General features: G+C 35.8%; 2 protein-coding genes across 5 annotated transcripts in view; both read right to left on the bottom strand.

Annotated features, from left to right (window-relative positions):
• Positions 1-3,067: 3,067 nt before the first annotated feature.
• Positions 3,068-26,022, bottom strand: part of LOC127876240 (serine/arginine repetitive matrix protein 1-like) — an 84,892-nt gene continuing 61,937 nt past the window's right edge. Inside the window, exons 15-21 of one of the 4 annotated variants that reach the window (XM_052421307.1) lie at positions 24,114-24,257; positions 16,953-17,093; positions 16,155-16,298; positions 9,295-9,447; positions 8,586-8,744; positions 5,790-5,942; positions 3,068-3,246 (exon numbers count right to left, since the gene is read on the bottom strand). In XM_052421307.1, the coding sequence (XP_052277267.1) occupies positions 3,097-3,246; positions 5,790-5,942; positions 8,586-8,744; positions 9,295-9,447; positions 16,155-16,298; positions 16,953-17,093; positions 24,114-24,257 (1,044 nt within the window). In that variant the 3' untranslated portion in view covers positions 3,068-3,096. Of the gene's footprint in view, positions 3,247-5,789; positions 5,943-8,585; positions 8,745-9,294; positions 9,448-16,154; positions 16,299-16,952; positions 17,094-22,908; positions 23,299-24,113; positions 24,258-26,022 lie in introns of those variants that run through there. The other 3 variants (XM_052421308.1, XM_052421309.1, XM_052421310.1) reach the window with 3 other exon arrangements.
• Positions 21,554-22,766, bottom strand: LOC127876243 (uncharacterized). Its single transcript, XM_052421314.1, has 3 exons — positions 22,694-22,766; positions 22,243-22,377; positions 21,554-22,086 (listed from the first exon to the last, which is right to left on the bottom strand). The coding sequence occupies exons 1-3, from the start codon at positions 22,748-22,750 to the stop codon at positions 21,916-21,918; spliced, it is 363 nt and encodes a 120-aa protein (XP_052277274.1). The 5' UTR covers positions 22,751-22,766; the 3' UTR covers positions 21,554-21,915.

Raw genomic sequence — 26,022 nt, 5'->3', positions numbered from 1 at the left:
TAAATTTTAAATTGATAACTAAGTATTTTCAACTGTCAATATTATATTTATCTAGGTTAAAACCATAGAGCTGCACAGGGAAACTAACAAATGTTGCATTTTTCAAAAATAGAAAAAAATTTTTTTACCTTAAATTGGGAATTTTTGGCCAGCAATTGGGAAATTTGTAGTTTTTTCGTAATTGGGAAAGTGCCCTTTACTGGTACTTATAAAGAAGGAAAAATCGCTGACCTTTGAGGTAAGCATATGGATGCTACATGTGCAACAACATCTACTCAAAGACATAGTCATCATTTTGGTAGGTTCTTTTAACATTGCATAATGCAGAGATTAAATATAATCACACATTTAACAAAAAAAAAGCATAAAGGTAAAAACACTATAGATGGTTAAGACAATAGGATTATGAGTTAGACAAACACATACAATGGGATTATTTCCAAGAAAGGCAGTGGATTAGACAAATAATTATCACAAAACTGACTTAAAAGCATCACTTTCATGACAATTCAAGTTCTTGACAACAACCAGAAATGCCTTCTAGTAAAAATGTAGTTTCTCTTAAATAATGGTCATGTTTATACCAATAAGAATAAATGCACTGAATCATAAAACGAGTATTTCAAAGCTGTTAACATTGATTTTTGAGTCAATGTAATCCATTTTATAAAAATTCATGAATCAAAATGCTAAATTCAAGTTTAAACGCTTTTTCAAGTTAGGCACTGATTGAAGTGTAGACACTTTGTAAGGAGCTGTTAAGTTGGAGATACTTACATAAGAACTAATAGGCAAAGCATAGTAAAGCCAAGTTATTATATTAGCAACATACTCAAAAGTTATGATTAGTCATGCAATTCAGATTGTACACATAAAATCAGTTATCTGGTATTTTATAAATTCATTTGTATGTAACACTTCTAACGGTATGTTACAACACTGTGCCTTGCAATGTTACTTTAATTATACTACTAAGTTTAATATCCCCATCATTTTGTTTTTTAAATTGTTTTGACAAACTTGTGACTGGTTTTTAACAAGACAGCCATCATGGCCCTTAAGTGCTCTCCTGAGTTTATGGGAACCAGTTATTGAAGACTTTCCATACAAACTTAGTAGGAGAACAATAGGATAGACCTTAATGATCTATGTATATGATGCTCACTTATTCCACCTTCGTCTCAAAACTAAGCTTACTGTAAAATTTACTCAAGTTTTCGGACACCCTCTTTTTTAGCAAAACTAAAATTTTTCGTTACTCTTCATTTTCACACATATGAGTTTTCGTCCGTAATAAATGTCTCTAAATTTTGTATATTCAACAGCACTATTCTACAGAATTCGGCCCTGTTTTGGCTTATTTTGTGACACTTCGAGCATGGATTTTTACAACTCGATTAAGGTTATTAAACCTGGCAGGTGCATTCCTCATGGAAATAGACCTTTACATTTGCATAATTGGGTAAATAACCATGTATGCCAGCAGAAAACAATGGATTCACCCAACAGCATTTGAAACAGTTTTGTCTTATTAAGGAAGCAGAATGTTTTATGTTTTTTACTTTTTTGTTCTATATCATTTCAGGCAAGAGTAAGCAAAGTTGTGAAGATGTATTTATTTCAAAGCAAAAAATTAAAAGTAAATCACAATACAATTATTGTACATTGATTTATTGGTTTTATGTCAATATAATTATAATTTTTGGACACCTTAATTTTTGTCTCTAAATTTTCGGACAGCGGTTATTTTGGAATATTTTTCAGACCTAAATTTTCGGACAACAAAAAAACCATTATTTTTAAGTGTCTGAGTAATTATGGTACATCAAGCATGAGCTGTTAAAGGGGCTGTTTAACAGATTTTGGCATGTATTGAAGCTTGTCATTATATGCTTTATATTGATAAATTTAAACATTTGACCTAAAAATCTCCAGTAAAAAAAACAAAAATACAATTAAAAAAATGAAACAAAGTAACCCTCAACAGGGCTCGAACCACTGACCCCTTGAGTCCTTGAGTAAAAAGTCTCCCGTCTAGACCACTCGACCATCCATGCTCATGCTTATAAGAGCGGATGTATTTTTACCTATATAAGCAATCTTTGTAGTTTCCCAAAATATAAGGACAACAACAGAACTTTCCAAATTATTCAATCTTTCGCGTCGCAGGACGCTTTATAATTTTCAGGTTTTCAAATAGTCAAAAGATGCATATAATAGATATTTAAGAGCATGGTAAATGGTCAGTATTACTATTTCCTTAAAAATATCATAACTAAAACGAAAATTTGCGAATCTGAAACAACTTTTTTTATTTTGTCAATCTAACAAAACGTTAAATCTGTAAATGGCCCCTATAGTTTAATGGCCAAATATGACTTTCATACTCTAATATTATTGTGACCTTGACCCTGACCCTTGAAGTAAGGAGAAGTTTATTACTTAATAAACATTATGACAAAGTTGCATCAAGTTTGAGTCATAAATGTAGAGGTAACAAGACTTGTTACTAAGATTTGACCTGATGACCTAGGTGTTGGACTCTTGAGAGGTAACAAAACTTGTTACATTTGTACTAAGATTTGACCTGATGACCTAGGTGTCCATGACTCCATGATCTTGCTACTAAGATTTGACCTGATGACCTAGGTGTTGGACTCCATGATCCAGATTCAAACTTAAACTATAGATATTGTCAAAATAAACATTTTGATAATACAGTTTTTGGAATAAATGTGGCCTCTAAATTGTTTATAAGTTTACAGATTTTAACAGGTGACCTTATATTTTAATGTATGCGACCCAGATTCAAATTTAGCCAAGATATTTTCCAGATAAACGCTCTGACAGAGCATTCTTTTCATAAAGATTGTGGCCTGTATAGTATTAATCAGCTGAAAGTTGACATCCTACATCAAAAACATGTAACAGCATACCAGACACAATATCTCACATTGAGCACTTTGTGCTAAGGTGAGCTAAAAACATTTAAGAAGTTCTGCTTGGTTTAGAAATTATCCTTTGACACAGTTTTGCCTGGCTTGTAAATTTATTTAACACAGATTTCATTGTTTTTTAAGAAGCTGTCTTGCTTAGTTAAGATTGCTCATGACTGCTCATGCAAGGCAGGTCACACAAGCACAACATGCTGGTATGTACATGCAGTGAGGGAGCTAGCTGACTTACATTTGGTAGGGGCTCCTTGACCCAGTTGGGCCGTCCAGAAGGCTTGTCCTTGCCAAATTGCTGCAAGAAATTCACACAAGCTAGGGCTCTAGCGCACACAAGAAAGGGGTACAAGCCTTGGAAACTGGTACTGCTCTCAAGGGCTCTAGCGCACACAAGAAAGGGGTACAAGCCTTGGAAACTGGTACTGCTCTCAAGGGCTCTAGCGCACACAAGAAAGGGGTACAAGCCTTGGAAACTGGTACTGCTCTCAAGGGCTCTAGCGCACACAAGAAAGGGGTACAAGCCTTGGAAACTGGTACTGCTCTCAAGGGCTCTAGCGCACACAAGAAAGGGGTACAAGCCTTGGAAACTGGTACTGCTCTCAAGGGCTCTAGCGCACACAAGAAAGGGGTACAAGCCTTGGAAACTGGTACTGCTCTCAAGGGCTCTAGCGCACACAAGAAAGGGGTACAAGCCTTGGAAACTGGTACTGCTCTCAAGGGCTCTAGCGCACACAAGAAAGGGGTAAAAGCCTTGGAAACTGGTACTGCTCTAATACTCCTCTGGGAATATTAAGCTGAATCATTTTGCATTTACTCTTTCAGTGCTGGAACCGAATTTTGAAGGCCTTTGCAAACAGTTTGGATCCAGATGAGACACCACAGAATGTGGTTTCTCATCAGGATCCAAACTGTTTGCTACTCTTATAGTATTCTTTGAAAAAAATCCAAGAAAATGCTAATTTTAGAAATTCAGCAGACAACATTTTAGCAGACGACAAATTTCCCAGCATGCAAAGGGTTAAGTGTGATCCAGGAATAGTCTATTGTTTAAGACCTCATTTAAGAGACATCCTTTGAACAAAAAATCCCAGAAATGCAGAAAGTGTCATCCATAATTAGCCTATGCATACTGCACAGGCTAATCTGGGATGCCAATTCTTTCAGCACAGTTTTTCCAGAAGGCAGCTGTTTTAAAAGCTATAGCTGTTACACATTTATCTGACAAGCCTAAAATCTGCGTAAATATTAACTTGACTTGGTCCTACATTCCAGTTTATAATTGAATTTGTTCAGCATATAATAAAAATATTCCATGATATAACAAATGTGTTTTAAAATGGATACTCCTTCATTGATGAAACTATATTCCTATACCTTTGTAAAGATCATATTTTTTTTATATGAGCTGTGTCATGCAAAAATGGGTCTTATGCCATATGCGGAAAGCATAACTTCAGTCGAGCGTGCTCAATAACCCAGTCTTGTCAGAAACGACCATGTCCGCCATATAAAGTCATGCAAGGTTTCCTAGTCTCATGAGTAGACAGGGTAGCTCCTTATCAGGCTGCTCTGAAGCGAAGGTTGCCGCATATGGCTTAAGACCAGTTTTAGCGAGACACTGTTAGTGCATGATGGCCAGTGTCAGGTAATGAGGTTTATGTGCAATATCATGGGACCTCACTGTATTGCGGCACTTGTCGAAAATCAAATACAAAGTTGCAAAAAACGCCAATTTATTACCAACAGTTGAGATAAAATCCCTAAAAAAATTACGAATGTAAAAAAACGGTAGGTGGCAGTGGTATCTAAATATTTAGAGTTTTAAAAATAGTGCGGAAAATGAATGCTGTGATACATTAGCAGTGAGGTCCGAGTTTAATCTAGAAACAGCGTTGGACTTGTGAACGTTAAAACAATGGAAATGGTTCAATTGCTCAATATTATAATCACCTGCCTATCTTACAGTCATTAAACTGAACCCTAAAAAACAATTATTTCATATGTCTTTTTTTCATTAGTATGTTTTTTTCGCTTTACCAAATAAAGCAAATAAATATTTCCGCTATTTCAAGACACAACAGGCGTGAGTCACGCAGGGTACTACATTCTTGAGCAATTCAACCCAGAAAAATATGTCATGTCAAGCAAGAACATTAAAAGATGTATTTGGTTTATTCAACATAATATTTTTTATTGATTGCGATCAATAAATAACATACATGGAAGCTAAAGCAAACAAAAAAAATCAGTAACTAAAGTTAATAAAATATTAGAAAGATATTATCAGAAGAGCCATTACATTAAATATGACAGAAAAAAATGAAGACTCATGGGTTACACCAGGTTTTACAAGACAGATGGTTTCAACAGATGTTCAATGATAAATATAAATTTGTTAAAAGCATTTAATTGAGATAACTTGTAATGCCTCGGTAAGAAGTCTCAATGTTGCAGTGAATATTGTGGCTTCCTTTTGACCAGTAGGTTAAAGGTTCAAGTATTGCTTCTCTCCGAAAAATTGACTTAATTATTCTATATAATCTTTAAGCTTTACATGCAATCAAGCTAAGAAAAAGGGTTTACAATTAACATTACTGCTCCTGTATTTTAAAGGCCTTTTCTGGAAAACTCGGCCTAATGCATAAAAAGTCATCCCACATTAGCCTGTGCAGTTTGCACCGGCTAATCAGAGACGATACTTTCGACATATACTGTATAAGTTTAAAAGAATTTTAATTTGAACGAAAAATACCATAAAAGCAGAAAGTGCCGTCCCTGATTAGCCTGTGCGGACATGTATAAAGCCCAGTTTTCTCAGAACGTGTCTCATATGGGTACCTGGTCGAGCTTGTCATTGTACTCTTGGCGACGCTGCTGGTTCAAGGTCTCCTTGTCCGTGCCGTGCTCACCCAGTCCCTGGAACAGTCCATTGAACGGACCAGATGCAGTGTCCACAAAGTCATGGCGACGCTGGGGATTCATGATCTTCTGCTGCAAGGCATAAACAGTCTGGGTGTCAAATTACAGTAGTAGGTGAACAAAGCTCACCAATCTTACACTTGCCTTTATGATAAAAATGGTAAAATTTAATTTTAATCAAAATGAGTTGTTATACGACCAAAACCTGTATAATTAAGGACCGCAGATGTGTCTTAAGAACAATCCATCGATCCATCTACAATATAAGATTTTGTGAATGGCATGCATCCTTGATGCTGTCATAGCATCATTAATGAAAGAAGAATAACACAATTAAACACTGAATTTGGGAAGAAAATGTATTGTATAGTTATAAACTTTAAGATACACAATGATTTCATAAAATCTTCCAAAATAAATGTTATTGTGTCATTTATTTTAAAAATGTGCACACAAATAAAGTATGAACATGGAAAACTGGTCAAGCATATAATTTATGCAAATATAGTTCACAAATATCCAGTCTATTATTAAGTTGGCGAGCTGTATGGTCTGAATAGGGATAGTAATGAATTGTTAATAATTAAATAAATCAATTAAATTATCAGCAATACATTTATTATCATATAATTATCATTTAGTATCAAAAAAATATCTTTGTAATTAGTCAAGTATATCTTATATGTAATTAGATAAAAAAAATTTTTTAGACATAATTATTATATAAAAGTACATGCAAGCAATTAATTTACAATTTATATAATGTTATTGACAGCAACACACTTGTTTCTTTTGTGTTAGTAATTATTTTACATGACCCACATCGTGCGAAAATGGATCTTAAAAATAAAATATCCACAGAGTGCAGCACAAGATTTGCCTCTGCATCCATATGATCTGATGAGCAGTAATAATGTTTGCTTATGAGACCACAAAACCTTATGTGCCTTTAACCCTTTCCACATCAGAAGCAAAGTGAAAATGGCTTTTGCAATCAGTATAAAATCAGAACAGCCTGCGATTCACTCGCAGTCTCTTCAGGTTTTATGCTGTTTGCCTCTCATCAGCATCTAAGGGTTGGAAATGAAGCCTTTAAAACTTGAACATAGTAAGAAAAGTCTTTAATTAAATTTAACTTTAAAGTGACAACAAATGCGTCAAAATACATATCTTTGGGGTAAAAGGTTAAGCAGACAGGGTTGCAACTGACAGAACTGCGCAAAAGAGTCATGGTTTAGTGTTTTGCTTAATGCATATAGCATATTACTCATTAATTCATGTCACAGTTCTTATTTTAATGAAGTCAGCCATTAAGTCAGCCATTAAATACAACAAACTAGCACATATAATTTCAATTACTTAAATGTTATTCACAGTCAAGCTTAAATTGTTTTATTATAATAATACAAATTTGCATAATTTAGTATGATAGGTAAATTAGACTACAGATGTTAGTTGTTCTGCATCCTGAGCAGTTTAATTAACAAAAGAAGAAATCAAAGTGGGATCAGAAAAACTGTTGTAACTGCAATATTAGTCACAAATATGAACAGAACACAATTCACATACAATGGGAGAAAATAATACAAAAAATAAAATATAGCTTATACAAAGCAAAATTTTAAATCACACAATCTAACAGCAAACACAAACAAATTGCCAGTTAATTGATAACAGCCCAAACATAAAGAAAACTATTTAAACGTACAAAACTATATTTAACAAGAACACTTCCCAAATTGTTAAAGTTGTGAAGGAGCAATATATCATGTCCTAAAATACAAGACATTCAAAACAAACTACAGAAAATGATTAGGAGCATGGTGATATTCAGTTTCTGAAAAAACAACATGCATTTATTAATTATTCAGTTCCTTATGCTGAGAGTATAAAGATTTATGGAAGACTGTCATCCAGGCCACAGGGAAAGAGAAGAACAAAGTCACATTGAAAAATAATAATTACAACATTTATACTGAGCTTAAATGTTCTGCACATCTTCATTATTAAGATGCATAGAACAGAATACAAGATGGAAATAAGAATAGTGTAAACATATAAGGTCATAAATTTTACTACAAATATAACATGACAAGATAATCATGCATAGGTTAGTATTATATTTAATGTACACATCATGCATACACTAAAATCATCAACAGCATTGTTTCCTATCAAGCAAATGACTTACAATCCATATCAACAAAAGCACAAGATATTAAACAATACAAAAAACGAATCTCGACTACTGTCTGATCCCATAAACACAGCTTTGGTCATGAAACATATAACCGTCAAGCGGTATTCACGTGATATCATCTGACCTTGATTATAAGTAGAACAGCAAGCGCATTACTACATTCAACCAATCTGTACCCAAATCACTGTCACATGGCAAACCATAAGTAATGCAGCAAACACAGTCACATGACCACACTTAGCCAATCATTTTTTATGCAGCAGTCACCTTACCACAACCAGCAAATCAGAAGCCAAGCCACTATCACATGGTCAATCATTAGTCATGCAATATATTAAGTCACATGACTACATCTGGCAAATAATTAGTAATGCAGCAGTCTCATAACCACATTTTTCCAATCATTAGTCAAGCATCAGTCACGTTGCAGCATCTGTCCTATCATTATAAGTCATGCAGCAGGCACATGACCTTTACAGACCAATCATGCAAGGCTTACATTCGTGGGCGTCTACCTGCAACTGGTACTGCTGGTAGTCATTTTTACGTTCGGCTCGCAGGTCGATGCGCCGCTGCTCAACATCGCGACCCATGTGAGCCACCAATGGCTTCTCCGCCACTGCCACAGTGGGAAACACGAAATGATCGTGTGGGTTGCGAAGCTGTTTATGCCTCTATAAACAAAACGCAGGCTGCACTGAATCAACCAGGAAGTGTGTAGGTGTGAGGAGATGGAGGGGCAAACGATATTAAAATAGTTAACAAGTGTTTATGAATTGACAGAGAAAGAAGAAAGTTGTCAACATAGTTTAACAAGGAACTTATCAACAACTATAAGGGTTTCTTATGTACATTTTGGCTGGTGGGTACAAATAAGCATGGTTTAACATGCAACTTATCTACTACAGAAACGGTTTCCTGTAAAAAGAACAACATATCACAGATCGTGCATGTCAGAACATGGTATTCAAAACCAATTAACAGAACACGTTTATGAGTTGTTTATGAGTTATCCTTCAAAACAGGAAAAAAATACAACCATATCAAAACTCTGCAAAATAAAAACAAGTATTTAAAAACTGTTCAGCTGTCAAACATTCCTGAAAATCAAAACAAACAAAATTAAAATGATGAAAACATTTTAAAGGAAAATAATTAAAAGAACACAAAATAAAACATTCCGAATGAACACATCCACAACAGCAACAACAGCCATGCTAGAACCTGATTGGAAAACTGCTTGAAGTCCTGATGGCGTTCATTACGGAACTGAAGTCTCTTGGTGTCATACTGTCCCATATAGCTGACCAATGGTACCTCGTCCGAGGCATCATGGGGCATGTCTTGTACTTTGCCCGGACTTGCGTCCTTTTGATGCTGAGAGCGACAAGACCAAGACCCATGTCAACAACTAGCTTCTTTCATATTCAACAATACACTCAAAGTAAACAAATAGCTTCATTCGCATTTAACTAGACACCCCAAGCACACAAATATATTTATCTTAAGAAGAAAACAGCATCTTTTTCCAAAGATGAGACTGGTTTAAATGAAAAAATCCAGTTGTTCAAGCTTCCATTCATAAACCAAGTATTTGCAGTACTTGGTTTCAAACATGTGGGTTTATATAATTGAAGTTCTTAGGGAAAGAAACAAGAATCCATTATTTGATTTTTATGAATGTTTATTTTGTATCATTTTTAGAAAATAATTGATGAAACAATGTTAAACAACACAAACATTAGAAAAGAAACAACAATCCATTATTTGATTTTAATGACTGTTTATTTTGCATTGTTTTTTGAAAGTTATTGATAGAAAAATGTTGAACAACACAAACATCACAAACTTATCTAGGTATACTAGTAAGGTATGAAATGAATTACTGGTGTTTCATTGGTAACCAGTTCTCTGTTACACTGGTAAACAGTGTTCATTGCATGCATATTCTGTAAGGATGAAAAGCAACATCACCCAATTCTTAAATTTTAAACTTCAATCAAATGTGACCACACTGTATTAGTAAATATTTTACTTGCAAGTTTTTCAACATTCAATCAAGTGGAATTATGAATTATTTGTGACACATGAGAAAATTTCAAAAAGCATTATTAAACAGATTTATATGTTTCGATTTCAATTTCAACAGAGTGGATCCATGTAGATTATTGACCAGTTTATAAGCTAGCATTTCAATCATGTAGGTACATGCTTTGTTATTGATTAGGCTATATGCTAGTATTTCAATAAAGAGAGGTCATAGTCTGTTTGATGTCATTTCAAACTCGTCCATGCGGTATTAGTGAAAAGTAAATGTGCTAGCATTTCGATCAATCAAGTCCATGCAGTACTTTATGCTATCTCTTCCATATTCAATCAAGCAAATAAATGTTGTACTAGAGGTCAGTCTATATGCTAGCATTTCAAGTTTTAATTTAGCTGATCCATGCTGTATTGAAGACCAGTCTTTATGCTGTTATTTCAAACTTGCATTAAGCTGGTCCATGCAATGTTAGTAACAAGTTTATTAGAGCCAGTCCATGCTGTATCAGTTTCCAATCCACATGGCTACCTCTGCTGAGAAGTCCTTCAAGTCCTGGTGTCTCTGCAGTACAAACTTCCTGCGTGTAGTGTCATATCCTCCCATGTGCTGCACTAGAGGGGTCTCAGAGGATGCCTCATGGGGCATAAGGTTCTCCCTCACAGTGTTCGGGGGCGAATAGTGAGGCTAATGATCAAGCCAATCGTAAAGAAGATGGTAATGGCGAAATTGGTATTTAAATAATTTTAATACATGAATTTTCAAATAAATAATTTGCACTCTCCTTGAATGCCCTTATTAGTTAAACAAGTTGTTTTATTTGAATTCCTTCATTCCTTATTAAGTTATGCAGCACACAAGCAATGAACAATACAAAAATTAGCCAAGGGCAATAACTCCCAAAAATACTGTATAGAAAGTGGTGGGTTCTTGTACTCTGCACAATTGTTTCAATGTCCTCTATCAATTTACCAAGCTTCATTTGAATTACCTAATAGAGATATGCGCTGCTCAAGAAAATTGACACAAGGGCAATAACTCTGTAAATCCTTATGTTCTTAGTTTAAACCTTTTTATTTTAACTCGATTGCATCGCAGGCCAATGGCTTATATAAACGCTCTCGAGTCCGTTTCCTGGGCCTAGAACCAGAATTTGGGTGTCTTTGGGGGAGATCTAAAGAATGCTCCCACGGTAGGGATCAAACCCGTGACCTCATGGTCGCTAGACGACACCATATCCATTACACCACGGCGACCTGCTTATGGTTCTTGTACTATCAATTAATGCCCTCTATTGATAAATTGAAGTCTCATCTGAATCCCTTCATTTGTTCCTAACTTATAATGCATGCACAATGTAATGACCCAAGAAGGAGGAGGGCGGTATACGGGTCATGTGGGCAGTACTGATGCATGACCTATGCTGGTAGGAGCAGGGTACCTGGTCGTGCAGGTAGTCATGGAAGTCCTTGTGCAGCTCGTCTTTTCATCTTCTGCTTGGTTTCCAGCTCGTACAGCCCCATGGAGTGTATGAGGGGCCGCTCCTCTCCCGCTGAGGCGAGGCGTGTGATAGTTGGGGTCTGTGTGACTCACAGTCACAGGGGCAGGGTTCTGTAGTTGTCATGGTTACATAACATTCTCTAATGTTCACTGATTTATTGTATAAAATAAATTCAACATTAAACAAAATGTATTTATTTGTTGGTACACAGAACACATTAATTCCAATCATTCCCAGGACACAGTGCATTTCTTAAACAATGTGGTTCCCATGTCCTTTTTGGGAAATCCTTTGTTATGTTTGTCAAGTTAAATGTCCACCACACAAATGCCATGCATTTTTACATAACATGAACACACAAGGTATTATTATCATACTATTTAAAATGTTGGCTAATGCACAATACTATATGAGTCAAGTCAAGAAGAAACATTCATCCAAAAAAATATTTTCATTTTTGGCGGGAATATTTGTCATTCTGGAGTGTTGTGTGGGCAACTTTCAAACATGCCAACATGCCAGAATGATATGAAACAAGAAATATCTTTAAAAAAGATATACGGCGTTGATTGTGTCGATGTTTATGAACGATCAAAAGTTATCCCTATGAGATAAAAAGTAGCGGATGCCTTTTTCTGCGCAGTTCTTAGCTACATCATAAGCAAATCAATTACGGGGTGTTTGCGCCAGATTTCGTGGCTTATTTGCTTTATTGATATATATTACTCAGATATCTATATTTACAGAATAGAAAAACACAAGAAACATGAAAATAAACAAGTGCATATAGGTCCAGCCGGCAATACTCGAATCTTATTTAATTGCATAATTATAGTATAGTGAATTATTGTGCTCAAGCTTAATAAACTGGTCTAAATGGATAAATATTTCGAATTAATTTTATCAAAATTGGTCCTTATCATGCAAATGTTTGAAACCATATTAAAAATCGATGATTGACATACCACAATAATATCGCCGAATATCTTTATTTAGTATCTTTCTGATCAAAACAGACTTCAAGTGCACAAAGTTTACGAGACGGCGTTTATATAAAGATTTCTGCAACTGACCGCAAACTGACCTTGATACCTTGCGGATTGGAATGCAATGCATTACAGTCACTACGTTATTGTCAGTAAGACCGGTGTAACAAAATGATCGCAACCCCCTTCTGCGAACTCCGGTGATGAACTGTATATAAACTCTGACTTTCACAAATGGCCGCGAATTGACCCGAAACCTCGCGAGTTGAAATGCAATGCAAGTAAGTACTAAATATGACAACATAGCCTTTAGTATAAACGCTTTTGTGATGGTAATTCTCTGAAAATAAAAGGTGAACGCACAAACTGTATTTATGTCGAAAGTTGATTGTAAAACTGATCTATATATTGAGCCTTTTCATTAGAGATAAAATTGTTTCATGCAGTAAAACAGTGTTACAAAGACGCGGATATGTTTCCAATGTTCTGGTGTTATACTCAAATCAGCCAATGGAATAAATGAAGTGTATTCATTCGTACCTAGCCGCGGGAAATTTTATTTGAGTATTATTGGACACTTACAAAGGTCAAGTCAAGGTGAAAAGCTGGCGTAATACAGCTTACGCCGAAAAAAACAACGCCCCCATAATTATGTGAACTCTATAGCACACCTGTTACTGCAGAGTGGTAAATCAGAGTGAACGAAGTTAATATGCCACTAGAAGACAGAACTACTTTTAAACATACCATGATATTTCCTGAACACTGCTTGAGTTATGACAAACACGCTTTGATCTCTACTTAAAACTGGCTGAGCTATGCTAAACAAGCCCCAGTCTCTAAAGCAGACTGTTTATTTCAGAGTGAACTATGTTAAACATGCCATCGTCTCTACTGAAGACTGGTTGAGCTATGTAAAACAAGCCCAAGTCTCTAGTGCAGACTGTTTATGTCAGAGTTAACTATGTTAAACATGCCATCGTCTCTACTGAAGACTGGTTGAGCTATGTAAAACAAGCCCAAGTCTCTAGTGCAGACTGTTTATGTCAGAGTTAGCTATTGTTAAACATGCCAATCGTCTCTACTGAAGACTTGTTGAGCTATGTAAAACAAGCCCAAGTCTCTAGTGCAGACTGTTTATGTCAGAGTTAGCTATGTTAAACATGCCATCGTCTCTACTGAAGACTGGTTGAGCTATGTAAAACAAGCCCAAGTCTCTAGTGCAGACTGTTTAATGTCAGAGTTAGCTATGTTAAACATGCCATCGTCTCTACTGAAGACTTGTTGAGCTATGTAAAACAAGCCCAAGTCTCTAGTGCAGACTGTTTATGTCAGAGTTAACTATGTTAAACATGCCATCGTCTCTACTGAAGACTTGTTGAGCTATGTAAAACAAGCCCAAGTCTCTAGTGCAGACTGTTTATGTCAGAGTTAACTATGTTAAACATGCCATCGTCTCTACTGAAGACTTGTTGAGCTATGTTAAGCATCCCCAAATCTCTAGTGCAGACTGTTTATGTCAGAGTTAGCTATGTTAAACATGCCATCGTCTCTACTGAAGACTGGTTGAGCTATGTAAAACAAGCCCAAGTCTCTAGTGCAGACTGTTTATGTCAGAGTTAGCTATGTTAAACATGCCATCGTCTCTACTGAAGACTTGTTGAGCTATGTTAAGCATCCCCAAATCTCTACTGATTGCTGGTTTTTCTACGGATATTGAGCCAAGTCTCTACACGTGAAATATGATAACTTCAAAGTGATCTACGTTAATCACTAATCACGCTCCAATCTGTACAGCAGTGTTGTACTGAAGTATGAGCTATGTTAAGCATGCTCTGATCTGGTAGATTTAGGTTAGTCATGCTCTGAGTGGCTACGTTCCGCTACCTGACTGAGATGCTTGAGCCAGTCACGCCTCAAGTCTGCCTGCAGCTGTTTGCGCTGGTTCTCATACTTCCCCATGGCGTCCACCATGGGATTGTGGTAGTCATACTTGCGGCGTATGGGCTCCGACATGACCCGAACGGGCAGGTTCTTTGGCACAAATATCACAAAATGTGATGATTTAGAAAATTAAAACTGAAAGATTGTATTGAGTGTATGTCATCCTGATTAGTGAGTCATAATTTTAGTATTTTTTCTGGAAATATGAAGATTTTGAGCTGTAATGTTCATTTTATTTTATACCTATTAAAGTTTTTTTTTATTTTTCACAAAAAAGTATTCCAGTTGTGGGAGTGAAAAAGGATTTTTCCAACTTATATATTTATATCACTGCAAAGAATATAATAAAAAAAGGTACTTTTTGTCTGCAAACACAGGCTGAAAGTAGAGTGACTTAGAGGCCTTCATATCTAAAAAGCATGGTCATAAGACTTAACGAACTGATATGAAACAAGGATGCAAACCATCAAGATACAGAAAAGCCCATTCTACATTTCATCATAAAAAACAGATGAAAAAAATGTATTAGATTATATAAAACTTATTATATGGAAAAGTCAATTAAACTGGAATATCAGATGTATTAATTACAATACTAATGTAACTAGACACAATTAATCAGAAATTTGCTACATCAATCATTATTTGTTACGTGGCTCAATTACTGAATCAATGCCATGCTTCTTCAATGAATACAAATGAGCAAAACAGATAACATTTTGTTAGTACACATCATTTACTGTTAATCAATATTTTTGTTTATCCATGTTTTGCATGCACAAAATATATATACCAAGGGCAATAACTCAAAAATAAATTTCTTGTACCCCGGGCCCACTTCCTCTAAATATACTCTTTCAACATATGAAGTTTAATTTCTGTCTTTTCAATACTTACGACTTTATGCTTGGCATGTAAACAAGTTACATAGGGAAATAACTCTGTAAATACATTAGAGAGTAACAATTCTTGTACTTTTTCTTTTATTATAAAGGTTAATTTAAATACCCTCAATACTTGAAGCGTTATGTTCTATACAATAGATGACTATAACAAAAATAAGCAAAGAGCAATAACTTTAAAAATACTAATAGAAGAGTTGTGGTTCTTGTAATCTGAACTTCCTCTAAATGGCATAAATCAGAGTTCAAAGTTTACTTTCAATACCTTTAATGCAAAGCAAAGCGTTTTATGCTCCACAGAAAAAAAAATGACCAAAGGGTAATATCTCCATAAATGCTGAGGACAGAGTTATGAGTTTCGTATTCTTCACTCCACCTAAAGCCCTCAATCATATTTGAAGCTTCATTTGAATCCCTTCAATACTTCCTTAGAATTATTGTCCACACAATAAGCGAGACAAAATTGAATGAAGGACCGACGATGCCATTACAATATGCCTCCCTTTTGGGCAAAAACATATCTGTTAATACCAGACAAATTTAGGATATTTACAAAATCAACAAAAAACAACATAAAGCAAGCAAAAAAGAACAAAACACCAACACCATAAACCTGTTAAAAACAAGTAAATACACAATTCTGATATTAGAACTATGAATACTGGTAATGAATAAAGCCCGAGCGTTAAGCTTTCGGAAGCATCTGTTACCTCACGCTTGCGTTCAAGAGAAATGCGCAGATCTTTCCTGCGTTCGTCGTCGTAAAGTGACTTAAGTCCATCGTACGCTCCTCGTGTGATTAGAGGTTGATCACTACTTGGCTCAGGCCAAGAGCGATTCTGTTTCGACCTCGTCTAAATATTCGCAAGACAAACCACAGTGAGCGCAGTGACAAAATTAGTGCGATGTGACTGAACAGGTGTATATAGTGCAGTGCATCAAATTGCATGTAAATGACTAACTCATGTGAATGAATGTACAGGAAAACTATGACAAAAGTGATGACAACGAAGTGGTAAAAATTTCAAATGACTTAAAAATAATAAGTATACCGTGTTTCCTTCAATAAGCAAACATTTAAAAATAAATGTAATTTATTAGTTCCTAACAATAAATTCCAGTTAACATTATATAAAAAAAAGCTGGTCTGAACATGAGGGTAAAATTATATATTTGTTATTATTACACTTGAAAAGTCTAACGCCTTCCTTAACATTAAATATACACTATTTATAACGATAAATGTTTATACTATGCACTTTTCAATGTATAAAGTAAAGAACTAATATATCTCACAGAGTATCAGACCATGAAAAAGACTGGAGACATATGGACAAATAAATAGGCAAGAGAAGAAATTCCCCTGTAAATTAAAACACACATGAAGAAATACAGCAGCGACAGTGCAGCCAGCCACCTGAATGAATTATAATTAGAACACCCAACAGCATGCATTAATGAAGTAAAACGCGGTGTGGGTCGTAGACAATGGCAGGTGACATGTGTACCTGGTTCTTGTAGTTCTCGTAATCTTTTTGCCTCTCGGCCCTCAGTTCTCGTTGCTTGCTCTGCACTGCATCATCCCCGCGTAGCTCTAGGACTCCGCCCTGATCAAAGTTCCATTCTCGATTTCTGTGCTCCTGACTCTTCTGAAAAGTGCGGTCAAAACCAGTTCTGGAAATTGCCATTTAAACCACGCCTGAAAACAGTATCCAAAACCAGTTCTGAAAATTGTGTGCATAACCAGGTCTGAAAATTATGTGCAAAACCTCGTCTGAAAATTGCATCCAAAACCAGTTCTGAAAATTGTGTGCAAAACCAGGTCTGGAAATTCCATTCAGAATATTTTCTGAAAATTCCATTGAATATGATAACAGTCCCCAAATCATTGTTTTGCATCACCTTTGTACCTGAAAATTCCTAAAAAACTAACAATATATATTAATCATCCACAGTCAGTGTTTTTATATAGGACACTCTGAAATAATTACAAATAACAACTATACATAAATATTCTTTGAAACAGTCTAATTAACATAATAAAATTATAAGACCAACTTTCCAGTTGATGGTGAATACAACTCAAGATCAAGCCTTTCCTTAATTACTGTGCCCCCATCCACATTCCTCTTGCTGCTGAAAAACTACCCCAACCTGCATGTGGAAAACAAGGCAGAGCGCATCACACAAACAAATAGCCAAACAAAATTTCACTGAAATCTAATCTTTCCTATCTGTTATCTGATCTATCACATCATTCAACCATTCAATATTTGGAATTGAAAGAAAACAGAACGTTTAATCAACAAGCACAGATACACAGCAAACCAGCCACATATACCAATTCACACAGAGAACATGTTAGAGCCAAGTTAGAAGTTAAAGTTTCTATAACGCTTAAAATCAACGAAAATTTCGTAAAGTATTTCGTGAAATAAAGTTTATACCTAAACAATCAGTGTTCCTTATAGCAATAGCCACAATTTCAACGCTAGATGTGGTATGATTACATAGATTTTTGTAGAAACAAAATGCTTGTTTTTATTTATTTGTGCCCACAATAAATTCCATGCTAATTTCCTGCGAATATATCTATTCATACGAAACACGAACACTAAAATGGTACCATTTTAAAACCATAATAAAAACGAGCATTTTGTATCCACAAACATCTATTTTACCCGACCACATCTGGTGTTGAAATTTCGGCAATTGATATAAGGAACAATGATTTTTAATTGTTTAGCTTTATTTTACAAAATAGTGTACGAAATTTTCGTTGATTTTGAGTAGTAATGTTACTTTAATTTCATATTGCGCCAACAGCAAAACCAACACAAAACAGGTGCCTACATAAAGGGGCCAATAATGAAGCAATCATAGATTACCACATCAACTAGTTGGTTATATTCCCTATTTCTCTGTTCTCGAAGGAACTTTCTCCAGGCCTCATGATGCTGTTGGCCAATCGGTAAGCCTGACTCAGTGTCCGCTGGGATATTATATGATTTAGATGGTGGAGGTTCCATCTGTCAATACAAGGCACAGCATACCTTGAGTCAATGACGATGGAAGTGTGGCAAGCATGGTGTTTGTTTTACAAACTATCAAGCATGTTTGTGCAGAACAAATCTATTGTCCCACTTCTATTTTGTGATTCATTAAAATTATTACTGGTAGATGAAAATTAATATACATTCTGATTTTTAATTACAATTTGCACAAAAGATGCATAAACTTACATTATGTAGTTTAAATATTTTCTGTGAAACTATTAAAAAAAACAACATAACCATACTGCAGAGAAAAACTTTAAAGTGGGAAATAAGGTAGTAATTCCGAACAAAAGGATGTCACTGCAAAGTTTAGATGAACCATAAACATGTCAGTTAAAACAGAATTTTACTGAAAAGTGCACAGCCTGTTGAACCTAAGAAAATAACAAGCGACTCAGCTACATGAAGGAGAACTATGTTCATTCTAGCCGCTGCACCCATATGGCCTTCACAAACATGAATCAACCCCTGCCCTATCACACGGTGCGTAGCGTTACCTCCCGCACAAGCTGATTGTAATCATTTTTACGCTCTTCCTCCAAATTTTTCCTCTTCTCTGCAGCAACTCCATCGTTACCATAGTAAAATGAAGCACCAGGAGTATCACCTGCTGGTTCACTGCGAGTTGTGCGTTGGGTTGCAGCGTTGCCACCATATTTCTATGGGAACGGAATAAAGACTCATGAAGGGAAAGAGAGTAAAGAAGGGGTTTCAATAAAAAAGACAGTCCAAATATTGAAGGCATTCTGTATAACACTAAATTTGTCTGACAAAAAAAGTGCAAATATACCAGATCTACCATGTGACATGAAAATGTGGATTCCATAAAGTTTCTTCTTAATGTGACATCCAAAAAAATTCTAATACAAAAGCATGTATCATGATGAGGCAATCTTTACTAAATCAACAAGTTCACACTTTGATAATTGATAATTTAAATATATTTTGATGTAGTTCAATTATACTTCATAATTTACATATTACTCTCCCAATATATGGAGCTTGGAAAATAAAAAAAACAAGAGATTGCCAAGCAATTTGTTCCCCTTCCGGTGAAACTCCACCATTGTCAGTATTTTATACATATATATATATATTTTTTTATATTTGTTGCCATAGCAACCAGAATTCTTGACATAAGAACAAAATGAAAAGACGTGCATAATCTCCATATTGCCATCTATCCATGTTTCAAGTTTCATGAAAAAATATGAAGAACTTTTAAAATTATCGCAGGATCCAGAAAAGTGTGACAGACAGACAGACAGACAGACAGACAGACAGACAGACAGACAGACTCACAAAGCGCAAACCATAAGTCCCCTCCGGTGAAACCAGTAGGGGACAATAAATGTCTGTAAACTCATATAAGCCAATTGGCAGAATCAGATTTCTAAAGAATGGTGACAAAGGGTCTGGCACAATTGTAGTTCTTGCTCTTTGTAAAGAACCATTAGCCCACACACAACAAATATAAAACAAACATCATATGCCACACCAAACAGTCTTACTCAACAGGACGCAGATGATAAAGATATAAAAGATTGAATGTTTGAAGGGAACAGAGTGTCCTGAAAGTATATCCAAAGAAAGGCGCCAGAAATAAAACAATCTGATACAATATTTTAAAGCAATCAACCATGAAGCAATAAAATTAGCACAAGAAAGTTTTTTTAAATATATATTTGCAAATCATATACAAATACAAAACGGTGTGTATTTTACATACAATCCTATGTCTGTAACTTAAAGGGGCCTTTTCACAGATTTTGGCATTTTTTTAACTTATTCATTAAATGCTTTATATTGATAAATGTAAACATTGGATCATAAAAGCTCCAGTAAAAAATCAAGAAAAAAATTAAAAAAAGGAAAAGAACATTGCCCGGAGCAGGTTTTGAACCAGTGACCCCTGGAGTCCTGCCAGAGTCCTGAAGTAAAGACGCTTTAGCCTACTGAGCTATTCCGCAGAGTACACATTCATGACGTATTTTATACCTTATATAAGCAATCTTCATAGTTTCACAAAATTTAACGACAAAAACAGAACTCTCCAAATTATTCAATCGTTTCGCGTTGCAACGCTTTATAATTTTTAGGTTTTAAAATCGTCAAAAGATGCATATAAAGGCTATATTAGAGCATGGTTAATGTTCAGTATTACTGTTTCCTCACAAATATCATAACTTAAACGAAAACTTACGAATCTGAAACAACTTTTTTCAATTTTGTCAATTTACCAAAGCGTGAAAAGATCCCTTTAAATATCACCTAGAAAAAATTCCACATTATATAAATCAAGTGTGCCAAGTTAACAACATAGCCATTATCAATACTATTTATAAATTTAATATATGCCAAAAAATGGGAAAAAACTTCTTGATCAGCTGATTATATGGTTCTTGCACAGAAGCTAACGACATTTTCAACATTTTGACTTTCCACATTTCTTAATGCACAATTTTAAATACACAACAGATGAAACATGAGTCAAAATCAATTAAAAAGACACTTAAGATCAAGAAAAGCAACTGTCTCATAACTACATCAATACACCAACAAATATTCTGAGTAAGGGATCACCTGCCACATTTCTAGAAATCTACAAATGAAAAGAATACAACCATCAACCACCAAAATAATGCAAGACTGCCCTCTGCCCACATGGAACGTGCAGCCTGTGCAAGTGGGTGATGCGTACCTTCTGTATGAACTCATTATATTCCCTATTTCTCTGGGTCTCCATGGCTTTATGCAAGGGCTCATACATATACTGCCCCAGGGGCAGGCCCTGCATTGAAGGGGGTGTGGGGACTTTCTCACGGAATGTACGCTGAAATGCCCAGCGTACCCTTGTCAAACACAATTAATCTCCCATATTAATACATTTTATGAGTAACTGGTATACATTCATTAAAAGTTGGTTGTTTTACCAATAGTTGAAGCTCTGCAATTTCAGTTAAAAAATTAATGGTAATCGTAAGGTAAAGTATATAATATAACATAACTCAAATTCAAATTTATTCAATACAATTTTTTATTCCATAGTAATTGATAATATGATTTATGTACAGGTATTGAGTTCAAATCAATTTCACGATACAATGCTCTTATGAATGATAATGTGAATGTTTGTTTAACAAGTAGCAATATAAATAGATTCTAACTTGAATAGAGATCACAGCTGAACTAGAACATCAATGAAGTAAGTTCATAAGAAGCAGGTACACAAAACAAAAGGGGTACAACTTTATTGACAAGTTACAGAATTAAATCAGACATCAACAAAGGCAAACAACTAAAACAAGACAAAGCTGCAGCAACAAACAAAAAACACACAATTGTCAGATGACCATGACGATGACATCACAAAATGGCTTGAGAAACAATGATGCAAAGGTTTACAGGGCTCTTATTAAGAACCATTATGCATTCGTACCTTCCCAATTTTTCCATTATGCACGAGTTCGTTATATTCCTGATTCCTTTGTTTTTCAATAAGGTTCTTCACTTGTTCATATTGACCCACGGGTAGAGTGACAGCCGTGGAACGTGGAATCACTCCTGTTTTCTTAACAGGGGGAAGCTAACATACAAAAAGCAGTAATTTAGTTACCAACGGCACACGTTTTTATTTATAAAGGTTTAACAATTCAACTGGTGGATTATTCATTTCTCACTCTAATACAAAGCTGAAGAAATCCCAGGTGCAAGTGCAGAAGTGTCCATTGCAATCATTTACCGTCTTCAGATATTCCTGATACTCTTGGTTGCGCTGAGCCTCAAATTTTGGTTTCATCGTTTCATATTGGCCAACATTTAGAGACGTAGCTGTTTCCATTGGAGTTTTAGCAAGCCTGCGTGGGCTAGGGCCAATCTGAAGGCAAGGATAACGGATCAGATATCACCTTGCCTAGTGGGTGTATGGCTCAGCAAGCATTAGTGGTGCCCAGAACTTGGTAAACAGAGGACAGATAGAAGGAAAATCCAGAATGCATCGTAATTTAGACAGAATGCAGTCAAACCAAAAAAATCCATTCATGTTAAACATATTTTAATTCATTCAATCAATAACTATGTTCCAATGTAACAACCATAGATTTAATTTAAAAAAAAAAGAGGAAGAAAGTTTGATGAAAGAACCAAGCCAGGTGAAGTCACTCAAATGTTTGTCCAGTTTACAATGGCTGTACCTTGTCCTTGAGACTATTGTACTCTCTATTTCTCTGCTTCTCAATGAAGGGTCTCATGTCATCGTACTGACCCAGGGGGTAGCGACAGCTTACTGGGCGTTGCAGGCAGGGACCCTGGAGGGGCTGAGCTGGCCTTGGGATAGGCAGCCGTCATGGACTGGTGGAACCTGTGAGGGTCTGCCTCCTCTAGGTTACCCATCTTGGGCTGGTATTGGCCTACTTCATCCTCGTCATTGTTCTGGTACGGACCCATGTGACCCCCCCGGCATGGGCATGTTCTGAGCCCCAGGGGGAGGGGGGAGATGGTCCTGGTAGTACTGCTGGGGCGGGCTGAATTGAACCTCCCGCTGCTGTAGAGGAGGGGGTCCCAGTGGAGGCAGGGAACGAGCTCTGGACTGACCTTGCAGAGGGGAGGGAGGGAGTCGGTGCAAGGGCGAGTAGTCAGCTGCATCTTCTCTAGACCGGTAAGGGCTTGGGGGTTTGTGGTGGTACTTCTTATTGGGGCTGGGTGGGGGATTCTTGCCCGCATAGGAGGCTTCATACGTTGTTTTTGGAGGGCCTAGAGGGTCATCAGGCCTTTTGATCAAAGACCTCTTCTCCTCAGTCTAAAGATAACAAAATTATGACTTGTAAAAGAAATGTATCAAGACATTCCCTTGATATGGATAACCTTGGATGTCCTTCAGATATGCAGGCCTTCTGTAAAGAAAGAATCTGTTAATTATGGAAAATTGTGTTTACAATTTTAAGCTTACATTCCCTTTTAACCCCTGTCAGCATCATTGATCCCCAATCACTTTGTGAGATGATGATGATATGATGTGACAATGCAAGATTGGTGGTAACAAAAGCCAATTCCAACAAAAAACAATAGATTTCACATTTACTGTATGCAAACACACATTTCAAAGGCATTTGTTGGAAAAGAATTCGAGAAAGATCAAAAACAGAAAAACATAAAGAAAGAGTAAAGTGGGAACAAAGATTGAACAGATAAAAGCAAATGAAAATCAATGATGCTATTTGTAAAAGGCTCCCAGGTGCACAAGGCCGGCCATTTAAAGACAGGAAGTCAGTATCGCAGTGTGTGAGGAAATACAACAACTTACACTTAACCTTGTTCAACAACAAGAGTAATGGTGAATCGGATAAAAGTTGTGAAATATTAAGATTGTTTTCTCATGGGCCATGGGCTGGTTGTGGATTTGTCAGTTCATCAGGTTAACACCAGTTATCTCCATTAGTATATGTACAATAAGGTGGGGGACAGTGAGTGAGAAAGGCTGGAAGCAGTGTTACTATGGTAACGTGAACTTTAGTGCGCCACAACCTATGGGTACAAGTGAAGTATTGGGTGAAAGCAGGCTTTCATAACAGGCTTCTGTTAGCAACATGTATTCCTGGCAGGTAAAAGTGTTACCTTCTTTAAATGCGCATTATAATCACGATTTCTTTGCATTTCAAGCCATGTTTTTTTCTTCTGGTGGTATGTGACATCAATATTTAGACCCTGGAGACCTTCCACAGGGCCATCAATATCTCGGGGTGATTTATGTTTGGGTTGCTATGGAAACACACAACACGGAATTAAATTGAGGCTTATACCTTCATAATTTGAATATAAACAATATTTAAACGAAATTGCCACTTATGTGCTTGCTAAAAATGTTTTCCTTTCAGTACGCAACATGAATTAAATGTATAACCATAACTGACATTCAAATTGCATCTGCTTTGTGGGAAAAATGTCTTACTGCCTTGTGGTAAGTACTTTTATATTCATAAATTAAGCCACAGAAACAAATAAATAATGTATATTTCTTATTATTTTAAGGAAAGAAATGTTAGCTTGCATATGATTTTTTCAAAATTCCTTTTTGAAATACACACATGATTCTTAATAAAAAAGCTCTTTTGACCTTCTAAAAATGAGGTGTAATTTCTAAAGATCACAGAAATCAAAATCAAAATGGCAAAACATTGACCTAGTGATAACAGCAAACCAAATCATTTTACAGGCCTAGACATGCGACTAAGTTTTGAAAACCATGGGACTAAGTTAACACCACACACAGTTAGTAGCTCTAGACAGCTAAGTGCTACCTTCTTCAACAATTCATTATATTCCTTATTCCTCTCCTGCTCCATGGCTAAGCGCTTGGGTTCATATTTGTACTGACCCAGGGGCAAACCCTGCGTTCCCGGGGGCGCATATTGCTGGGTGAAAGAAAACAGCAAACACGCATGCTCAAACAGTGTTAAAAAAGCATTGTTGGTAGTATTAATGTGCATTCCATTATGCAACACAATATTTTCAACAACTATAACTTTAACATTTCATTGAAGCCAAAAGAGTCTTTCTCGATCTATTCATGTCTTTTCTAGAATGTTAACTCTTTCATTGCTGGAGCCGAATTTTGAAGGCATTTGCAAACAGTTTGGATCCAGATGAGACACCACAGAACGTGGCGTCTCATCTGGATCCAAACTGTTTACTATTCTGATAGTATTCATTGAAAAAAATCGAAGAAAATGCTAATTTTAGAAATTCAGCAGACAACATTTTAGCAGACGACAAATTTCCCAGCATGCAAAGGTTAAAAGCACTGCAGACACAAAGCTCCCTAGACCTACTATTTGAACTTATTCATAAAAAAGAGTAAACATTAATGAAAAACACATTTTTTTTATTACTGAAACCTGATTTGAAAGGATTGGTTGTGCAAAAGATTTTAATGGCATAATTTAATGACCAATAATGGATTTAGAGGTTCAATATATAGAGATTGCAGACCTTTTGGCTAATAAATACCTAGTCTCAATAAGTAAAAGACCCTTTAGCTAATAAATACCTAGTCTCAATAAGTAAAGTGTATACTGACTAATTGTTAGAAATAATTAGAACCTTGCACTAATTTGGAATGTTCACTTTTTAGTGTTCATGCAACAATAAACTAGATTTTGTTGCTGCAAATTTGTGTTAAATATAGACAAAACCATCTAACTACAGAAGCTGCAAAACCATAAACCATACTGCAATATTGAGTTAGTCAAACACAGCTTTTATCCCTGAAAGCTAGAGACTTATTTCTTCAAGCTAACAATATCAAACAAAGATGTGTCACTAATCGAAACCAAGTGCTAGAATCCTAAACCTAGAAAATGCTAGTGCTGGAAGGATAAATGTCAAGATGGACATTGGGCAAATTGAATGAGCCATTACACTGGCATTATTCTCAGCAATCCGGTTCCATTCTTCATTCCGTTCCTTTTCCATCATGAGCCTTCTAGGTTCATACCTATATTGTCCAATTGGAAACCCAACCTCA

This window comes from Dreissena polymorpha, chromosome 4 (genome assembly GCF_020536995.1).
Source record: "Dreissena polymorpha isolate Duluth1 chromosome 4, UMN_Dpol_1.0, whole genome shotgun sequence".
Taxonomy (NCBI): domain Eukaryota; kingdom Metazoa; phylum Mollusca; class Bivalvia; order Myida; family Dreissenidae; genus Dreissena; species Dreissena polymorpha.
The sequence above is the reverse complement of the archived record's forward strand: the minus strand, read 5'-3'. Positions and strand labels throughout refer to the sequence as shown.

What these genes read in the sequence shown, in the direction of transcription:
- LOC127876243 (XM_052421314.1), bottom strand. Translation starts at nt 22,750, where the DNA reads ATGAGACCCTTCATTGAGAAGCAGAGAAATAGAGAGTACAATAGTCTC. An exon ending in ACAATAGTCTCAAGGACAAG is followed by an intron (nt 22,378 to 22,693) that starts GTACAGCCATTG and finishes CCTTGCCTTCAG; the next exon opens with ATTGGCCCTAGCCCACGCAG. An exon ending in ATCAGGAATATCTGAAGACG is followed by an intron (nt 22,087 to 22,242) that starts GTAAATGATTGC and finishes TTTGTATGTTAG; the next exon opens with CTTCCCCCTGTTAAGAAAAC.